This window comes from Macaca fascicularis, chromosome 14 (assembly GCF_037993035.2).
Source record: "Macaca fascicularis isolate 582-1 chromosome 14, T2T-MFA8v1.1".
NCBI lineage: Eukaryota > Metazoa > Chordata > Mammalia > Primates > Cercopithecidae > Macaca > Macaca fascicularis.
In genome coordinates, this window is record NC_088388.1 from 30,075,380 (window position 1) to 30,094,364 (window position 18,985).

The following is an 18,985-nucleotide window of genomic DNA, read 5'->3' on the forward strand; positions in this document are numbered from 1 at the left end:
CAGACATTTCTCAAAAGAAGACATTTATGCAGCCAACAGACACATGAAAAAAATGCTCATCATCACTAGCCATCAGAGAAGTGCAAATCAAAAGCACAATGAGATACCATCTCACACCAGTTAGAATGGCAATCATTAAAAAGTCAGGAAACAACAGGTGCTGGAGAGGATGTGGAGAAACAGGAACACTTTTACACTGTTGGTGGGACTGTAAACTAGTTCAACCATTGTGGAAGACAGTGTGGTGAATCCTCAAGGATCTAGAACTAGAAATATCATTTGACCCAGCCATCCATTACTGGGTATATACCCAAAGGATTATAAATCATGCTGCTATAAAGACACATGCACATGTATGTTTATTGTGGCACTATTCACAATAGTAAAGACTTGGAACCAACCCAAATGTCCATCAATGACAGACTGTATGAAGAAAATGTGGCACATATACACCATGGAATACTATGCAGCCTTAAAAAAGGATGCATTCCTGTCCTTTGTAGGGAAATGTATGCAGCTGGAAACCATCATTCTCAGCAAACTATTGCAAGAACAGAAAACCAGACACTGAATGTTCTCACTCATAGCTGGGAATTGAACAATGAGATCACTTGGACACGGGAAGGGGAATATCACACACTGGGGCCTGTTGTGGGGTGCGGGGAGGGGGGAGGGATAGCATTAGGAGATATACTTAATGTAAATGAGGAGTTGATGGGTGCAGCACACCAACATGGCACATGTATACATATGTAACAAACCTGCACATTGTGCACATGTACCCTAGAACATAAAGTATAATAAAAAAAAAATTTCTTCAAACAAATAATAATGGAAATACAACATACCAAAATCTATGGGGTACAGCAAAAGTAGTATTAAGAGGGAAGTTTGGAGCAATAAACACCTACACCAAAAAAGTGGAAGGAATTCAAAAAACCTAACAATGCACCTCAGGGAACTAGAACAACAAAAATATCAGAAATTAAATAGAAGCAAAGAAATATAAAGATTATAGCAGAAATAAATTAAATTGAGACCAAAATTTAAGAAGATTCAATGAAACAAAAAGTTGGTTTTTTGAAAAGATAAAATCAACAGACCTTTAGCTAAAATTAAAAAAAGAGGAATCCTAATTAAATAAAATTAGAAATGAGAAAAGACATAACCAAGACCACAGAAACACAGGGAATTATTAGAGACTATTACAAAAAACTATAATCCAACAAATTGGAAAATCTAGAAGAAATGGATAAATTCCAGGACACTTGCGACCAAGATTGAACCAGTAATAAATAGAAAACCCCAACAAACCGGTAATGAGTAACAAGGTTGAAGCTGTAATAAAAAGTCTCCCATCAAAGAGAAGCCTAGGACCTGATGGCTTCACTGCTGAATTCTACCAAATATTTAAAGAAGAATTAATACCAATTTTCCTTAAACTCTACCAAAAAAATTGAAGAGGGAATATTTCCAAATTCATTCTATGAGGCTAGCATTGCCCTATTATCAAAACCAGATGAGGATAGAACAACAGCAAAAAAGGTAACTAGAAGCAAATATCAATAATGAGCACAGATGCAAATATCTTCAACAAAATGCTAGCAAACTGAATTCAACAACACATTAAAAGGATCATTCACCATGATTCACCCCAAGGATGCGAGGATGATTCAAATAATATGCAAATAAACAGACATGGTACATGCATCAAAAAAACCAAGAACAAAAACCATATGATCATTTCAATAGATGCTGAAAAAGTATTTGATAAAATTCAACATCCCTTCATGATGAAAACCCTAAACAATTAGACATAGAAAGAACATACCCCAAAATAATAAAGGCCATATGTGACAAACCAACAGCCAATATCATATTTAATGGGGAAAAATTGGAAAGATTTCCCTCTAAGATTGGGAATAAGGCAAGGATGCCCACTTCCACCACTTTTATTATTCGTTATAATACTGGGAGTCTTGGCCAGAGCAATTAGACAAGAGAAAGAAATCAAGGACATCCAATTTGGAAAGGAAGAAGTCAAATTAGCCTTGCTTGCAGACCAAATAATCTTATATTTAAAAAAAAAATCGAAAGACTGTACCAAAAAACTGTTAGAACTGATAAATGAATTCAGTAAAGTCATAAAATACAAATCAACCTATAAGAATCAGTAGCATTTAATACACCAACATAATCTGAGAAAGAAATCAAGAAAGTAACCCACTTACGATAGCTACAAAGAATATAAAATACCTAGGAGTCAATTTAACCAGAGCAGTGAAAGAGCCATATGAGAAAAACTATAAAACACTGATGAAAGAAATTAAAGAGGTCACAAGAAAATGGAAAGATATTGCATGCTTATGGATTTGGAGAATTAATACCATTAAAATGACAATACTACTCAAAGCAATTTATAGATTCAGTGCAACCCTTAATCAAAATACCAATTACATTCTTCACAGAAATAGAAAAAGCAATCCTAGAGTTGATATGGAATCACAAATGATTCTGAATAGTTAAAGCAATCCTGAGCAAGAAAAAAAAAAAAAAAAAAAAAGCTAGAGACATCACACTACATGACTTCAAGGTACACTACAAAGCTGTAGTAACCAAACCAGCATGGTACTTACATAATAATAGACACATAGATCAGTGAAACATAATGGAGAACCCGGATACAAATCCACATTTCTTATAGCCACCTCAGTTTTGACAAAGGTACCAAGAACATACAATGGGGGAAAGAACAGTCTCTTCAATAAATAGTGCCAGGAAAACAGGATATCTATATGCAGAAGAAAGAAACTTGACCCTTATTTCTTACATACAAAATCAAATCAGAATGAATTAAAGACTAAATCCAATATGAAACTATGAAGCTACTAAAAGAAAACATTGGGGAAATGCTCCAGGACATTGATCTGGGCAAAGATTTTTCGGGTAAAACCTCAAAAGCATGGCAATGAAAGCAAAAATGGACCAATGGGATTATTAATACATTGAGCCAAAAGGCTTACACACAGCAAAGGAAACAATCAACAAAGTGAAGAGACAACCACAGAATGAGAGAAAATATTTGCAAGCTATCCATCTGACAAGGGATTAATAAGCAGAAGATACGATGTGCTAAAACAACTCAATAGCAAAAAAAAAAAAAAAAAAAAAATCTGATTTAAAAATGGGCAAACCCATCAATGACAGACTGGACAAAGAAAATGTGGTGCATATACACCGTGGAATACTATGCAGCCATAACAAGGAATGAGATCATGTCCTTTGCAGGGACATGGATGAAGCCGAAAGCCATTATCCTCCGCAAACTAAGACAGGGACAGAAAACCAAACACCACATGTTTTCACTTATAATTGGGAGCTGAAAAATGAGAACACATGGACACAGGGAGGGGAATAACCCACACTGGGGCCTGTCAGAGGAAGGTGGGTTGGGGGAGAGCATTAGGAAAAACAGCTAATGCATGCCAGGCTTAATACCTGGGTGATGGGTTGGTAGGTGCAGCAAACCATCATGGCACATGTTTACCTATGTACCAAACCTGCACATCTTGCTCATGTACCCCAGAACTTAAAAATTAATTAATTAATTAAATTTAAAAATGGGCAAAAGATCTGAATAGACTTTTCTCAAAAGTAGACATATAAATGGTCAACAGGTATATGAAAAACTGCAGATAAATGCAAATCAAAACCACAGTGAGATATCATCTCAATCCAGTTAAAATGGCTTTTATCAGAAAGACAGGCAATAACATGCTGGTGAAGATATAAAGAGGGAACCTGGTACAGTGTTGGTGGGAATGTGTATTAGTGCAGCCATTATGGAAAACTGTATGGAGGTTTCTCAGCAAACTGAAAATAGAACTACCATGTGATCCAGCAGTTCCACTACTGGGAATACATCCAGAAGAAAGGAAATCAATATATCAAAGAGACATTTCTACTCTTATGTTTATTGCAGCACTATTCATTATAGACAAGATACGGAATCAACCTAAGTACCCATCGGTGGATGATTGCTGAACGAAAATGTGGTACCTATATATAAGGGAGTATTATTTATTTATGCAAAAGAATGAAATCCTGTTATTTGCAGCTACATGGATAGAACTGGGGGTTATCATGTTAGGTGAAATAAGCAAGCACAGAACCACAAATATTGCATGTTCTTACTCATATGTGGAAGCAGTGATCCTGACCCTGTGTAGGCCTAGGCTAATATGTATGTTTGTGTCTTAGTTTTCAACAAATAAGTTTAAAAAGTAAAAAAAAAAAAAAAAAAAAAAAAAAAAATTAAAAATAGGAAAAAAGCAAAAAGCATATAGAATAAAAATATAAAGAAAGAAAATATTTTTGTACAACTGTACTTGTGTTTATGTTTTATTTAAGTTGTTGTAAAAGACTCAAAAAGTGAACACTAAAAAGTTTATTGGCTGGGTGCTATTGGCTGGGTGCAGTGGCTCACACCTGTAATCTCAGCACTTTGGGAGGCCAAAGCAGGTGAATTGCTTGAGCCCGGCAGTTCAAAACCAGTCTGGGCCACATGATGAAACCCTGTCTCTACAAAAATAATACAAAAATTAGCCGGGCCTGGTGGTGCATGCCTACAGTTCCAGCTACTTGGGAGGCTGAAGTGGGGGTATCGCTTGAGTTTGGGAAACGGAGGTTGCAGTGAGCTGAGATTGTGCCACTGCACTCCAGCCTGGGTGACAGAGTGAGACCCTGTCTCAAAAAAAAAAAAAAAAAAAAAATTTATAAAATTAAAAAGTTACAGAAAACTAAGGTTAATTTATTACTGAAGCAAATATTTTTGATAAATTGAGTGTAGGCTAAGTGTATGGTGTTTATAAAGTCTACAATAGTGTATAGTGAAGGCCTATGACATTCACTCAGCACTCACTCACTGACTCACCCAGAGCAATTTCCAGTCCTGCAAGCTGTGTTCATGGTAAGTGCCCTATACAGCTGTTCCATTTTTTAAAATCTTTTATACCATATTTTTTCTGTTTAGATATGTTTAGATACACCAGTACTTACCATTGTGTTACAATTGCCTATAGTATTCAGTACAGTAACATGCTATACAGGTTTGTAGCCTGTGTGTAGGTGTGTAGTAGGCTATACCACTTGGATTTGTGTTAAATACACTCTGATGTTCACACAACGATGAAACTGCTTAATGACACATTTCACAGAACATAGCCCTGTCGTTAAGTGATGCAGAGCTGTAGATGGATTCTTTCTGTAATTTTATTTAAACCTCGCTAACCCTATGAGGTCTGTAGATTTGGTGCTAATGCACCTTCATGACCACTCATTCATTCTTCTAGCATTCTAAGTTTTCCTTATCATGGTTTATGATTATGTATTTGTGGGGTCATTTGACCAATGTCTTCTCTATTGAACTGTGAGCACCATCAGGCTAGTGATGGTGTCCATTTTTTTTCTATTGCATTCCAGCGCGCCTAGGACGTAGTCAACAATAAATACTTGTAGAATGAAAGAACGAGTTCATCATTCACCCTTGCTCTAGGCATTGTGCTCAGTGGGGAAAATGAGGAACAGAGTGGTTCAAAGACTTGCTGTGGGCTAACCTTTCTTTCAAGAAGTCCCAGGCCGGGCGCGGTGGCTCAAGCCTGTAATCCCAGCACTTTGGGAGGCCGAGACGGGCGGATCACAAGGTCAGGAGATCGAGACCATCCTGGCTAACATGGTGAAACCCCGTCTCTACTAAAAATACAAAAAAACTAGCTGGGCGAGGTGGCGGGCGCCTGTAGTCCCAGCTATTCGGGAGGCTGAGGCAGGAGAATGGCGTAAACCCGGGAGGCGGAGCTTGCAGTGAGCTGAGATCCGGCCACTGCACTCCAGCCTGGGCAACAGAGCGAGACTCCGTCTCAAAAAAAAAAAAAAAAAAAAAGTCCCGGTATGTTAGTCCCCTGCAGATACTGTAACAAATTACCACAACTTTAGGGCCTTATAACAGCACATATGTATTACCTTCCAGTCGTGAAGGTCAGAAGTCGAAAATGAATCTTACAAGGCTAAAATCAAAGGGTTGGCAGGGCTGCTTTCCTTCCAGATGCTCTGCAGGAGAATCTGTTTCTTTGCCTTTTCAGACTTCTAGAGGCTGCCTGCCTCTTTGGATTGTGGTCCCACAGTCCATCTTCAAAGCACATCACTCTAACCTCCATTTCTGTCAGCAGACTTCCTTTCTGACTCTGACCCTCCTGTCTCCCTCTTACAGGGGTCCTTGTGACTACATTGGTTCTACCTGGATATTACAGCATATGCCTCCCATCTCAAAATCCTTAAATTAGTCACATCTGTAAAATCCCTTCTGCCAGGATTCCCTGGGGTCATTCCCTTAGCCTGAGATGGATCTTACCTATAAAGTAAATAATCATGAAGTCAAGAGGGCAGAGGTGGGCTTGCTCGTTGGAGTAGAGAGAAATGGATCTTATCTATGAAATAAAGAGTAATGGAGTAAAGAGGGCAGAGGTGGGCTTGCTCATTGGAGTAAAGAGAAATGGATCTGATCTATGAAATAAAGAGTCATGGAGTAAAGAGGGCTGAGGTGGGCTTGCTCATTGGAGTAAAGAGAAATGCCAGTGAAGGTATTTTAGGGAATTAATTCCTGGGTAAAAGGGAGGCCCCTGGTATGTGACAGGCCAGAGGTGACGAGTCTGCTGCTTAGGGGCAAACAGGGAGTGGAACAAACCTTAAATGGCCTTCCGTGTTGACGTACAGAATCTTATAAAAGTTGCAAATTATTTATCCTGTTGGTGTAGCCCCTTGAGTTATCAGTATTTACAAAATTCTTAGAAAACCTAGAAGAATGTAGTGCTTGCTGCGGGGTGAATAGAGGGAGGGGGTGTGAGGCATGAGCCACACCCCATGGGCATATTTGCTGTTCAGAGAGTGGAACAAACATACATCTGTACGGAGTGGGGGCTGGAGTCCAGAAATATGGACCCAAGGCAGGCCACCTGGACCTTCATGTCTAGATACCTCACTGTGGGAGGAAAGGCACCCAGCTCTGGTATCAACAAATTAGAGGCAAAGCCAGCTCTCCTGGCTCATGGCTCCAAGCTGAACCCACTGGATAGAAATATTTGACTGCTGAAGAAAGGTTAGCTCTTGAGTTCAGGCTGAATTCATTCAACAGATATTTGTTCAGCGCCTCTGTGTGCCAGCCAGCCCTGTCCTGGCAGTGGTGAACAAGTTTGATGTGGCTCCTGTTAGCTTATGGGCATGTAAGGGAGGCAGACACTCGGCAGGTAAATGAGAACAGAAAACAATTCTAAACTGTGGTAAGGACCAGGATACTGAGGATACTGAGACAGAAATAACCACAGATGGGATGGAAGGGGTGTGCATTTCAGAGGGGAATGCCAGGGAGGACCTCTGTGAACACACGTCATTAACGTGAAGGCCTGAGACAGAGGCCTGGGGAGAAGCACATGTGGGGTCCCAAGATGGGCCAGAGCTTGGTGGTTTTGAGAAATGGAGAGAAGGTGGGAAACAGTGGCCAGAAAAGCTTGACGGAGTTGGGAGACCATAGACCTCAAAGGCCTTGTGGGCCGTGGCAGAGGATTTGAGGGTTATTCTAAAAAGCAGTGGGAAGCAAGGTGACCATTTTAAGCAAGAAATTGATCTGACATGCATAAAAAACAATATCCTTGAGAAATATGGGCGTTCTCTATTGTTTTTCTTTTTTTCTTTTTAAGCTATTAGTTTCTGAATGCTTAGTACATACTGGGTGCTGTGCTAAGCTGTTTATATGCATTATTTTGTCTAGTATTTTCAACAGGCCTAAATTGGAGAAAATGTACTCATTTTACTGGATACTAAACTGAGGCTGAGAGAGTAACGTAACTTTGCCAAGGCAAGTAGCAGAGGGAGATTCCAAACCTAGGTCTGTCGACTCCCATGTTTGAGCATCTAACCGATTTATTTTCTCTCAGTCTCCCTCCCCTACTTTTCACAATTAAAACACTGTGGCAATATATATAGATAACATAAAATGTGCCCTTTTTTGGTATCACAAATACCAAAATTTGAATAATTTGAATAACGGGCTATACCACATGGATTTAACACACTACAGCATATTATTAATAATACACATTCCACTAGGAAAACTTGGCACAGGTAGGAGCTTGTGATCTAAAAAAGAACTTATGCAGGATTCATAATCTTTGCTTCTTTCAAGCAAGCTTAGTTTTTGTCCTGTGCATATGGCCTGTGTTTATTTTCATCCCGTGGCCTTTGGGTGTGCTATTCTTTCTAACTGGATGACTTCCCTTCATTCTCTCAGCCTTTGAAAATATTTTTTTTCTATGTTAAAAAGAAGCTATATATATGTATAAAAGAAAGCTGTATTGAGTGAGAATTTTTAGATATTTTACTTGCAATGAGAAAGAAGAAAAGAAGTTGAATGTTATAATGTAGTACAATAATAAACATCAGTAGAGTGACATGTTATAGTTGATCAATCACCATTTATTGAAAATTCAGAGTGGCCAACATGGTCTTAGGGTTTATGGACACACAAAAACATTTTACCTATAGGAAGATATAAATGTACAATGAGGGAGAGAGAGCTAAGGGGTAAAGCAGAGTGCACATAATCAGAGGAGGAATGGAAGGATAGAGAAGGCTAAGAAAATGTGCCATTTTAGCCATTTTAAGTGTGTAATTCTGTGGCATTAATTAGATTCCTGTGACTGTGCAACCGTCACCTCAATCTAGTTTACCACCCCAAATAGAAACTCTGTAACCATTAAGCAACAACTCTCCATTCAGCTTTCCCCCAGCTCCTGGTAACCTTTAGTCTACTTTCTGTCTCTATGAATTTGCCTATTGTAGATATTGCATTGAAGTAGAATCAGACAATATTTGTCCTTTTGTGTTTGGCTTCTTTTGCTTGGCATGATTTCAAGTTTCATCTACATTGTAGCACATAGCAGCTCTTCATTCCTTTTCACAGCTGAATAATAGTCCATTGTATGCACATACCTCATTTTTTATTTTTTATATTATTTATTATTATTACTATTATTATTATTTTGAGACAAAAGTCTTGGTTTGTCCTCCAGGCTGGTGTCCAGTGACATAGTCTTGGCTCACTGCAACCTCTGCCCCCTGGATTCAAGCGATTCTTGTGCCTCAGCCTCCTAAGTAGCTGGGATTACAGGTGTGCACCACCACTCCCGGCTAATATTTTGTATTTTTAGTTGAGCTGAGGTTTCACTATGTTGGCTAGGCTAGTCTTGAACTCCCGGCCTCAAGTGATCTGCCTGCCTCGGCCTCCCAAAGTGTTGGGATTACAGGTGTGAGCCACTGCGTTCGGCCCATATGCTTCATTTCGTTTATCCATTCATCTCTTGATGGAAAATTGGGTTGTTTCCACCTTTTGGCCATTGTGAATGAACATTGGCATACAAGTATCTCTGAGTCTCTGTTTTCAATTTTTTAGATCTATACCTAGAAGTGTAATTCCTGGTCTATTCTGTTTAGCTTCTAGAGGAACTGCCAAACTGTTTTCCACAGGGGCTGCACCATTTCGCATTTCTATCAGCAATGTACAAGGGTTCCAATTTCTCTGCCTCTTTGCCAACACTTGTTTTCCATTTTTTCCCTTGGTTTGGATCACAGCCACCCTAGTAAGTGGTAGCTCATTGTGATTTTGATTTGCATTTCCCAAATGACTTGTGATGTTAAACATCTTAGCATGTGCTTGTTGGCCATTTATATAGCTTCTTTGGAGAAATGTCTATTCAAGTCATTTGCTCATTTAAAAAACTATGTTGTTTGTCTTTTTTATGGTTGAGTTGTATGAGTTTTAGAAATATGTCCTGGATATCAAGCCTTTATCAGAAATATTTTCTGATATTTTCTCCCATTTTATGGGTGGTCTTTTCACTTATTTGATAATGTCCTTTGCTGCACAAACATTTTTAATTTCAATAAAGTCGAATTCACTTTTATTTTGTTGCTCCTGATTTGGTGTCATATCTAAGAATCCATAGCCAAATCCAAGATCATGGATGGAGATTAACTCCTGTGTTTCCTTCTGCTGTTTCTTGCTTTTAACCATTAAATTATTATCTAGATTTTAGAAGTCATTCACTTTGTCAGCAAATCATCAGAGACATGGGAAGCACAGCTAAGTAAGTCGTGGGGGTCCCCCTGAAGGGCCTCAGACAGTAGTGGTGGAAACAAATCTCAGTGGTGATTATGCTGTGATGATGTAGCCACTCATTCCCAAACACCAATGTAAGGATCTTTTCTGGTCCACTAATGTTTGTGGAAAAATGATTTAAAAAGTCAAATTTTCATAAAACTAAATTTATTTCATTTAAATAACTGTCCCACATTGTGCAAGTGGCTACCTTCTATGATATTGGCATGTTCTTATGACCTGAGGCTAAGAGTAGATGATGATACTTTCTTTAAATGGCTCTACTTGGAAAATTGAGAGTGACCAACCCTGTGTCACACTTCCTAATTTAGGGAGGAAACTATGAAATTCAAGGGTTTAGAAGCCACTGCAGACGCTAGAGTTCATTTATGCGGGCCTGCGAAGCATGCTGGTGATCCCTGCCTGGAGTTTCTTGGGAAGGGTTTGTGGGGATCTTGTCCAGATTCACTTCCTCAAATATCTGACTCATTTCAGCTGTAATTGTCATCTTTGTGCAAAATTTTTAGAAATGGAGAGTGGGGAAAATGAAGAGGAAATCAAAACTAGAAGGTCTGTTTCTTAGCCTGACTTTTTTCAGGCAGCCTCTGACTGATTCCTCTTATAGGTTTTGCCAGATGGTTTTTGTTTTTATTGAAGGTATATATAAAAAAAGAAAATGAGAAGGAAAAAATCCTGCACAGAAAGGGATTTTTTTTTTTTTCTTATGGGAAAGAACACTCAGTTGCACTTGGCGCCTGAATGAAGTTGGGCTAATGAGTTCACCATTGTAAAACAGTGAAATTCTCCCAAACATACTAATTAAGGTGCTTTTTGTCTTTTCTGTTGGTTTTCGCTTTGGAGGTACTATGAAAATAGTACACTGAAAAATTGAGGGGCCGAGTTTGGAAGAAATGACATAGTCTCTACTGGGCAATCGGCCTTGCACTTGAATGACCTGGTGTGGAGACTGGTCTCCAAATTTTCTGATGGCCCACATTCCTGGGCTGCAGTGTGTAGTCATGCAGTTTAATGGCTGCCTATGGATCTGTGCAGTGCACAACCTATGTAGTCATAAACAGTGGCCTGATGTATTCTAACAAAAATACAAATGAGCATAGACACCTAAGAGATGTGTGCTGGTTTATAAATTATATACATTAAGTTCTATTGCCAATCCACCTAGATTATCTAATGATGAAACTTGATTTCATATTTTAAAGATAAAAATAAAAATGAATAGCAGTTAAAACAGATTTCATCTATGCTCCCATGGGTGGTTTCAAATATTCCTTGGGGTAGGTCTCCCTACTTTGGAGACATTGGCCTGGGAAGAATTCACATGGATCTTCTTTCTCATTCAGGCAGGGCAATGCATTTATAGGGCAAAGTTGCCTCTTAGCAGTAGAGTACTTAAGTCTTACCACTCCCTGCCAGGCCCTAGCCTCACCTGCTGGTTTTCCATTTCAGAGTACACAGTCATTAATGAAGCCTGTCCTGGAGCCGAGTGGAATATCATGTGTCGGGAGTGTTGTGAATATGATCAGATTGAGTGCGTCTGCCCCGGAAAGAAGGAAGTTGTGGGTTATACCATCCCTTGCTGCAGGAATGAGGAGAATGAGTGTGACTCCTGCCTGATCCACCCAGGTGAGTGTGGAATGGGAGACTTCAGGTTGCCTTCACGTTGTTGGAGGCAATGAACAGGAACAGACTGAACGCCTGAATTCTAGCAGGCAGCCATCAGGAGGCTGTGGTCCCATGATTATGAAAAGTGACACAATTCAGCGTATTCTAACCAAAGGCACAGCAATAAAAGGAGTCAGTACTCTTTTCAGTGTTAAACTTGTACAACTTTGAATTCATTCACTCATTCATTTAACAAGCTGACTGAGCAGCTTTATGTACCAAGTCAGATACTAGGAATACAATGATAAAACAAAAGACACACTCCGGCATTCCCAGAACTTATAGCCTGGGGGGATATGGAGAACAGGCAGCTACCATACAGTGTAGTAAATGCTATGATAGAGAAGCATGGGGGACTATGGCAACATGGATGGGAATGGGGGCAGGTGGGAGGAAAGTCAGTGAAGACTTGCTAGAGAAAGTGGTGAGCATGCTGATGGGAGAAGCAGACTAAACAAGGTGAGGGGGCTTGGGAGGAGAAGTCAAGCCACAGAGGATAACATGTGCCAAGGTCCTGTGGCAAGAGGAAGCATGGGGTTTTGGGAGCTGCAAGTAGCAGTCTGGCAGGAAAAATGTGTATGTGATGAGAGACCTGGATAAATGGAGAGAGGGAGGGAGAGGGAGAGGGAGAGGGAATGAATGAATGAGAAAAGATTAAGAGAGAGCAATCTGAAGGGAGGAACAGGAGCCAGATCCTGAAGTGCTTTGCAAACTGTGCTTCAAAGTTTAGGCTATATACTGAAGATATTTTGGTAACACTGGAAATCTTTTAGTAAAGAAGGAAAAGCAGATTTTTCTCTTTAGCTGTGGTATGGGAAAAGGACAAGCATGACTAGAGGCAGGAAAGAAATAATGGGGACCTTAATAAAGGTACAAGCTCTATGAATGGAGAGAGGTAGAGGGATTTGGGATCTGAGAGTGGAACTGACCACACATTGGGATCTGTTGGGTAGGATAGGAGAGGGAAGGCAAGAACAGAGTCAAGTCTGATGCTCTGGTTTCTGAGCTGGACACTTGGGAAATGGTCCCAGTGATATGAATGTGTCTTTGGATGAAATGAGACCTTCTAGCAGTTACTTCTTTGTGGTGATTATTGATCTTCCAATATCTCCCACTTGATATGTACAGTCAAAATATTACATGTTAAAATCAATTGATATAGTTCCTTTCTCTGTTTTGTGATGTCACCTATTTGATATACAAATAGGTTTGTTGTTTTTATGTGTTTTCCATATTTGAAAACACAAGCAGATGTATATATACATATATATTTTTCCTCTTCTTACACAAAAGATAGCATATCATAAGCCTTGCTAACCATCTTGCTTTTTTCTCTTATTATTTTTTGAGACACCGTTTCACTCTGTTACCCAGGCTGGAGTGTAGTAGCTCAATCATGGCTCACTGCAGCCTCTGCCTCCCAGGCTCAGGTAATCGTCCCACCTCAGCCTCCTGAGTAGCTGAGACTACAGGCAAGTGCCACCACGCCTGAGTAATTTTTGTATTTTTTATAGTGATGGAGTTTCCCCATGTTGCCCAGACTTGTCTCGAACTCCTGAGCTCAAGCGATCTGCCTGCCTCAGCCTCCCTAAGTTCTGGGATTACAGGGATGAGCCCTGGTGCCTGGCCTTGCTTTTATCTCTTAACAATATATGCTGGAGGTCACTCTATGTCAGTATGAAACCATGTTCTTCATTTGTTTATATGGTTGCATGTATCTGCCTTGTGTGGATTACCATAGTTTATGAACATTTGGGTTGTTTCCATCCTTTTGCTGTTAACAGTACTACAATGACTACCCTTAGGCATACATCACTTAGTAGTTTTGCAGTGTATTTTCGAGGTAGATTCCTGGAAGAGGGATCGCTGAGTCAAAGGGGGGCGCATATGTCACTTCCCAGCCTTGCTTTGCCATGTTTTCTCCATACGTTTGGCATTTTTTCCAGCAGTGTGTGAGAGTACTGTTTTCCCTAAGCCTTGCAACACGATGTGTCATTTGGATGTTTGCCAGTCTCATAGGTGGGATCATGGACAGTTTCAGTTTGCATTTCTATCATTATGATAGATAATGATCTTCTCTCTGCTGGTGGCAGTGGAGCAGCAGGATCAGTGTCGAGGGGCACCAATGGCAGGGATGTCAATGGTGACTTCTAGTAGCATCTGGTAGCACCAGGGTCCTCACTGGGCCAGTGTGGTTTCCTGTAGTTCTAGGTTGTATAGCTCTGCATTTGGTCCCCTGGCCCTTCTAGCAACTTTGTGAACTATCTAATGTCTTTTTTTCCTTTTTAATTGATACATAATATTTGTACACGTTTATGGGGTACATGTGATATCTTGTTACTTGCACAGAATGTGTAATAATCAAGTCAGAGTATTTAGGGTATCCATCACCCTGGGTATTTATGATTTCTGTATTTAGTGTCTTTTTAGTATAGCCTTGTTCATCTTAATCACCAGGCTGGTGTCTGTGGCTTATATCTAAGCACTCTGATGTGACTGTGCTAAGAAAGAGAGTTGGCCAGGGCTGCTGATAGGATTTGGCTCTGTGTCCCCACCCAAATCTCATCTTGAATTGTAATAATCCCCACAGGTTGTGGAAGGGATCTGGTGGGAGGTAATTGAATCATGGGGGCAGGTCTTTCCCATGCTGTTCTCATGATAGTGAATACGTTTCACGAGATCCGATGGTTTTATAAGTGGCAGTTCCCCTGCACACGCTCTCTTGCCTGCCACCATGTAAGACATGACTTTGCTCCTCATTTGCCTTCCACCATGATTGTGAGGCCTCTCCAGCCATGTGGAACTGTGAGTCAATTAAACCTCTTTTTATAAATTAACCAGTCACAGGTGTGTCTTTATTAGCAGTGTGAGAACAGACTAAGACAGCTGCTGGGGGCAGACTCAGTCCATTTGCCTCCTCAGCAGTGATGAGATAGGGAGTTAAAGAGGGGGAATTGGCATGTAAGTAAAGATAGTCTTTGGAAGGCACAGTGATCCTGCAGGGACCCAGTTATGGGTCACATGACTACTGGAATTTGACAAATCATACAGTCATATCTCAATATCCACGAGGGACTGTTTCCACAACCCCTGCAGATACCAAAATCCACAGATGCTCAAGTCCCTCAGTTGGCCCTATGGAACTCCAGGGCTCTGCATCCTGTGAGTACTGTATTTTTTAGCCATGGTTGGTTGAATCCATGCATGTCAAACCTGTGAATACGGAGGGCCAGCTGTATTAGCAACTCATCTTCTCTGATAGAAGGGGACACTGGAAGAAGGGAAGCAAAATCAGGATAGTGTGGAAAGAGAGAGCTATGCATCTCTCTCCTACAGTAACCACACGTACATACACTACAGCCCAAGGAAAACCTAATTTCAGCTGAAAGCAAAGAAGCATACTATCAGCTTGAGGAAATGCTGTTTATCTTAAGAAATTCAGAAGCTTGTATTAGCCATTCCTTCTTCCTTCTTTCATTCACTCAAATAATATTTATTGAACACTTACTATGTGCAAGCCACTGTATGGTGCTGTGGATACAATGTTGGACAAGATACAGTCCTTGACTTAAGTCTATTATAGGAAAACAGATAATAGGCTGTTAAAATTGAGCATGCTGTATGCAGTGGCAGGGATAAGAGTTCATATTTTGTATTATAGATACTATGTGCAGGCACTTGTGATAATTTAATTAAAAATTAAAACAGTCTGAAGAGGTAGATACGATGTCTAATCCCAGGGTTAGGCCATTCTCACATTGCTATAAAGAAATACCTGAGACTGGATAATTGATAAGAAAAGAAGTTTAATTGGCTTACGGTTCTGCAGGCTGTACAGAAAGGATGGTGGCATCTGTTTCTGGGGAGGCCTCAGGCAGCTTTTACTCATTGAGGAAGGTAAAGCATGAGTGAAAGTAGGAGCACAAGAGAAGGGGGAGGTGCCACACAGTTTTAAACAATCAGATCTCAAGAGAACTCACTCACTATCGCAAGGACAGTACCAAGGGGATGGTGCTAAACCATTCATGAGAAAGCCACTCCCATGGGCCAGGTGCGGTGGCTCACGCCTGTAATCTCAGCACTTTGGGATGCCAGTGTGGGCGGATCATGAGGTCAAGAGATCGAGACCATCCTGGCCAAAATGATGAAACCCCGTCTTTACTAAAAATACAGAAATTAGCTGGGTGTGGTGGCACACACCTGTAGTTCCAGCTACTCGGGGGGCTGAGGCAGGAGAATCACTTGAAGCTGGGAGGTGGAGGTTGCAGTGAGCTGAGATTGCGCCACTGCACTCCAGCATGGGTGACAGAGCGAGACTCCGTCTAAAAAAAAAAACAAACACACACTCCCATGATCCAATCACCTCCCACCAGGCCCCACCTCCAACATTGGGGATTACATCTCAACATGAGCTTTGGGTGGGGACACAGATCCAAATCATAACACCCAATTGGACAAATGAGGACACTGAGTCACAGAAAGCTTAACCAATTTGCCCAAGGACACACATCTGCACAATGGCAGAGCCAGAACTTAGTTCTCTGTTTTGCTAAGTGGGATTGAATCATTTGTACTTTTTCTCACGACCCCCGACTCCCTCAAGAGACCATGTTTCTAAACTGGTCCTTGTTGCAGAATCACGCAAACCCCTCTGGTGTGGCCTGCTGGTTGCGGGGAGCCTGACACATTCCAGGGTGAGCCTATTGTTAGACAGGAGAGTTGTTTCCAATGGCATACTTTCATCACAGAAGTATATGACATAGAAGAGTATTTAATAACACAGGAAGATATTTACTATCTATTATGAAATTCAAAAGTAAGTTACAAAAACAATGTACCATAAGTCATATAAGTCTAATTTAAAAAATGTATGTGTATATAGGCAGAGAAAGACTGTTAGCAATAGTTTGGGTGATGGGGTTTTAGATATTTTTTATTTAATTCTTTTTGCTGGTCTAAATTTTCTAAAACTTCCACAATAAACATGTAACGCATTTATACAAAAGACTCTATATTGATAGATTCTTCCTTTTCCTGCAGGCAGTTTCGTGTTACTTTAAAACACCAGCCACTACCTGGGATACTCGTTGAGACCCCCCTTCTAAACTCTCCAGTCTGAATTCTGGCACCTCTAGCAGTTTCTTTGAGATGAGAGGTTCTTCCTCTGGGCTCTGACACCTTTCTAGGCCCAGATGCTCTTAGTTGAGACAGGACCCTGAGAAGGTGCAGTTGTGCTCCCATGCAGCTGATTAGAACCCGCAAGTGCTTTGGCCTAACACTCCTCTTCTTGGGAATGTTTCAGGTTGTACCATCTTTGAAAACTGCAAGAGCTGCCGAAATGGCTCATGGGGGGGTACCTTGGATGACTTCTATGTGAAGGGGTTCTACTGTGCCGAGTGCCGAGCAGGCTGGTACGGAGGAGACTGCATGCGTAAGTAGACCTTGACCTAGCTCTGTCTCTAGTGCACACTGTCTTAAAGTCTTAGCTTACAATGGACCAAGATTTATCTCCTTGGAATCTGAGTTTTGGAAAGCCTGCAGCCAGAGGGCTTTCTAGGTAAAACTATAAAAACAAAGATGGGTTTCCATCTGCGAGGTGTGGATTGTGAACATTTGTTTGAATTCTTGGCCACAGGAGGTTTATGTCTACTCTTCAATCTCCTTTTCTAAGCGAGGCCAAGGCTTTCTGCTCTATGCATTCCAGAAGCAATTGCATGGTAGCCTTGGTCAGCAAACAGTGACTAAGTCTTCAGAAATGTTGTCTGTAGTGCACTGTACATATGAATTTCTGTTGGTAAATTTCTTGAATCCTGAATTAAATTCCTGGAACCCACAGCAAATTGCTAGCATGCCTTTTGTCCAAGGAAAGAGTTTCTTTCTGGCATCTGCTTGATGTGAAAGAATTACTTAGTTTTTATTAGAGTTCTGTGAGTTTCAATTCTTTGAAAATGGAGTGGAAATCTAATCTCTCGCTCAGTCCAAGATTCCCCTCCGCAGTGCCCTGATTGATAAATGTCCCTCTGAGAGTCTGTATCTCAAGCAATGTACAAATTGCTTTTATTTCACTAACTTATTCCATATGTCTCCTACTTGAATCAGAAGCAGTTAGAATGGTCTTACAGTCTAATTTTCTCCTATGAATGATATTTCCAGTTTACAGAGATGGAGGATCAGGTGTGGTTGGTATCTTTGACCGATATAATCTGTACTGAAATACCATCAGTTTCAAGACTCTGTGGCTAAGGATGAGTGTATGGTCTGCAGCTGAGAAATTCAACTATACCAGGAGGAGAAGGGGCTTGTTGGCACTTCCAGGTGAACTGGGGAGTTCAGTTATCCATAATACAGATACTTTTTTTTTTTTTTTTTTTTTTGAGACAGAGTCTCGCTCTGTAGCCCAGGCTGGAGTGCAGTGGCCGGATCTCAGCTCACTGCAAGCTCCGCCTCCCGGGTTCACGCCATTCTCCGGCCTCAGCCTCCCGAGTAGCTGGGACTACAGGCGCTGCCACCTCGCCCGGCTATTTTTTGTATTTCTTAGTAGAGACGGGGTTTCACCGTGTTAGCCAGGATGGTCTCGATCTCCTGACCTCGTGATCCGCCCATCCCGGCCTCCCAAAGTGCTGGGATTACAGGCTTGAGCCACCACGCCCGGCCAATACAGATACTTTTTAAGTGTTGGTCTCGGTTGCAGGTTTAAAACTTCAATGTCATTTTAGATGGTTTCTCGTAAATCAGTACCTGGCAGATTATGTTCCAGGTAGGTCAGCCGCAATATTTAACTCTGGTCTTCTTTGGCAGCTGTTCTATGGAGACTGTATCGCATAATGAGCAGAATACAAGCTCTCGAATGAAACAGACCTGGGTTTAAATAATGTTTTTGTCTATCGCTGCCAGTATGACCTTGGACAAATCATCTAATCTTGCTAATATCAGTGTCCTTTTATAAAAAAGGAGAATAAGGCTACCTACCTCATTAGGTTGATTTGAGGATTAAATGAGATAATGTATGTGAAGCACCTAGTTCTCTGACAATAGTAAAAGCTCAATTAATGCAATAAATACATCACTATTATCCTATATGCTCCTTAATTACTGAAT

The 18,985-nt window shown here is 40.7% G+C and overlaps 1 protein-coding gene across 2 annotated transcripts in view; it reads left to right on the forward strand.

Moving 5' to 3' along the window:
- The window catches only part of PAMR1 (peptidase domain containing associated with muscle regeneration 1), a 99,360-nt gene that overhangs the window by 22,395 nt on the left and 57,980 nt on the right, over nt 1-18,985 (forward strand). For both annotated transcript variants that reach the window (XM_005578185.4, XM_005578186.4), the window contains exons 2-3: nt 11,672-11,848; nt 17,190-17,318. In XM_005578185.4, coding sequence (XP_005578242.3) covers nt 11,672-11,848; nt 17,190-17,318 — 306 coding nt within the window. The remainder of the gene's footprint in view (nt 1-11,671; nt 11,849-17,189; nt 17,319-18,985) is intronic.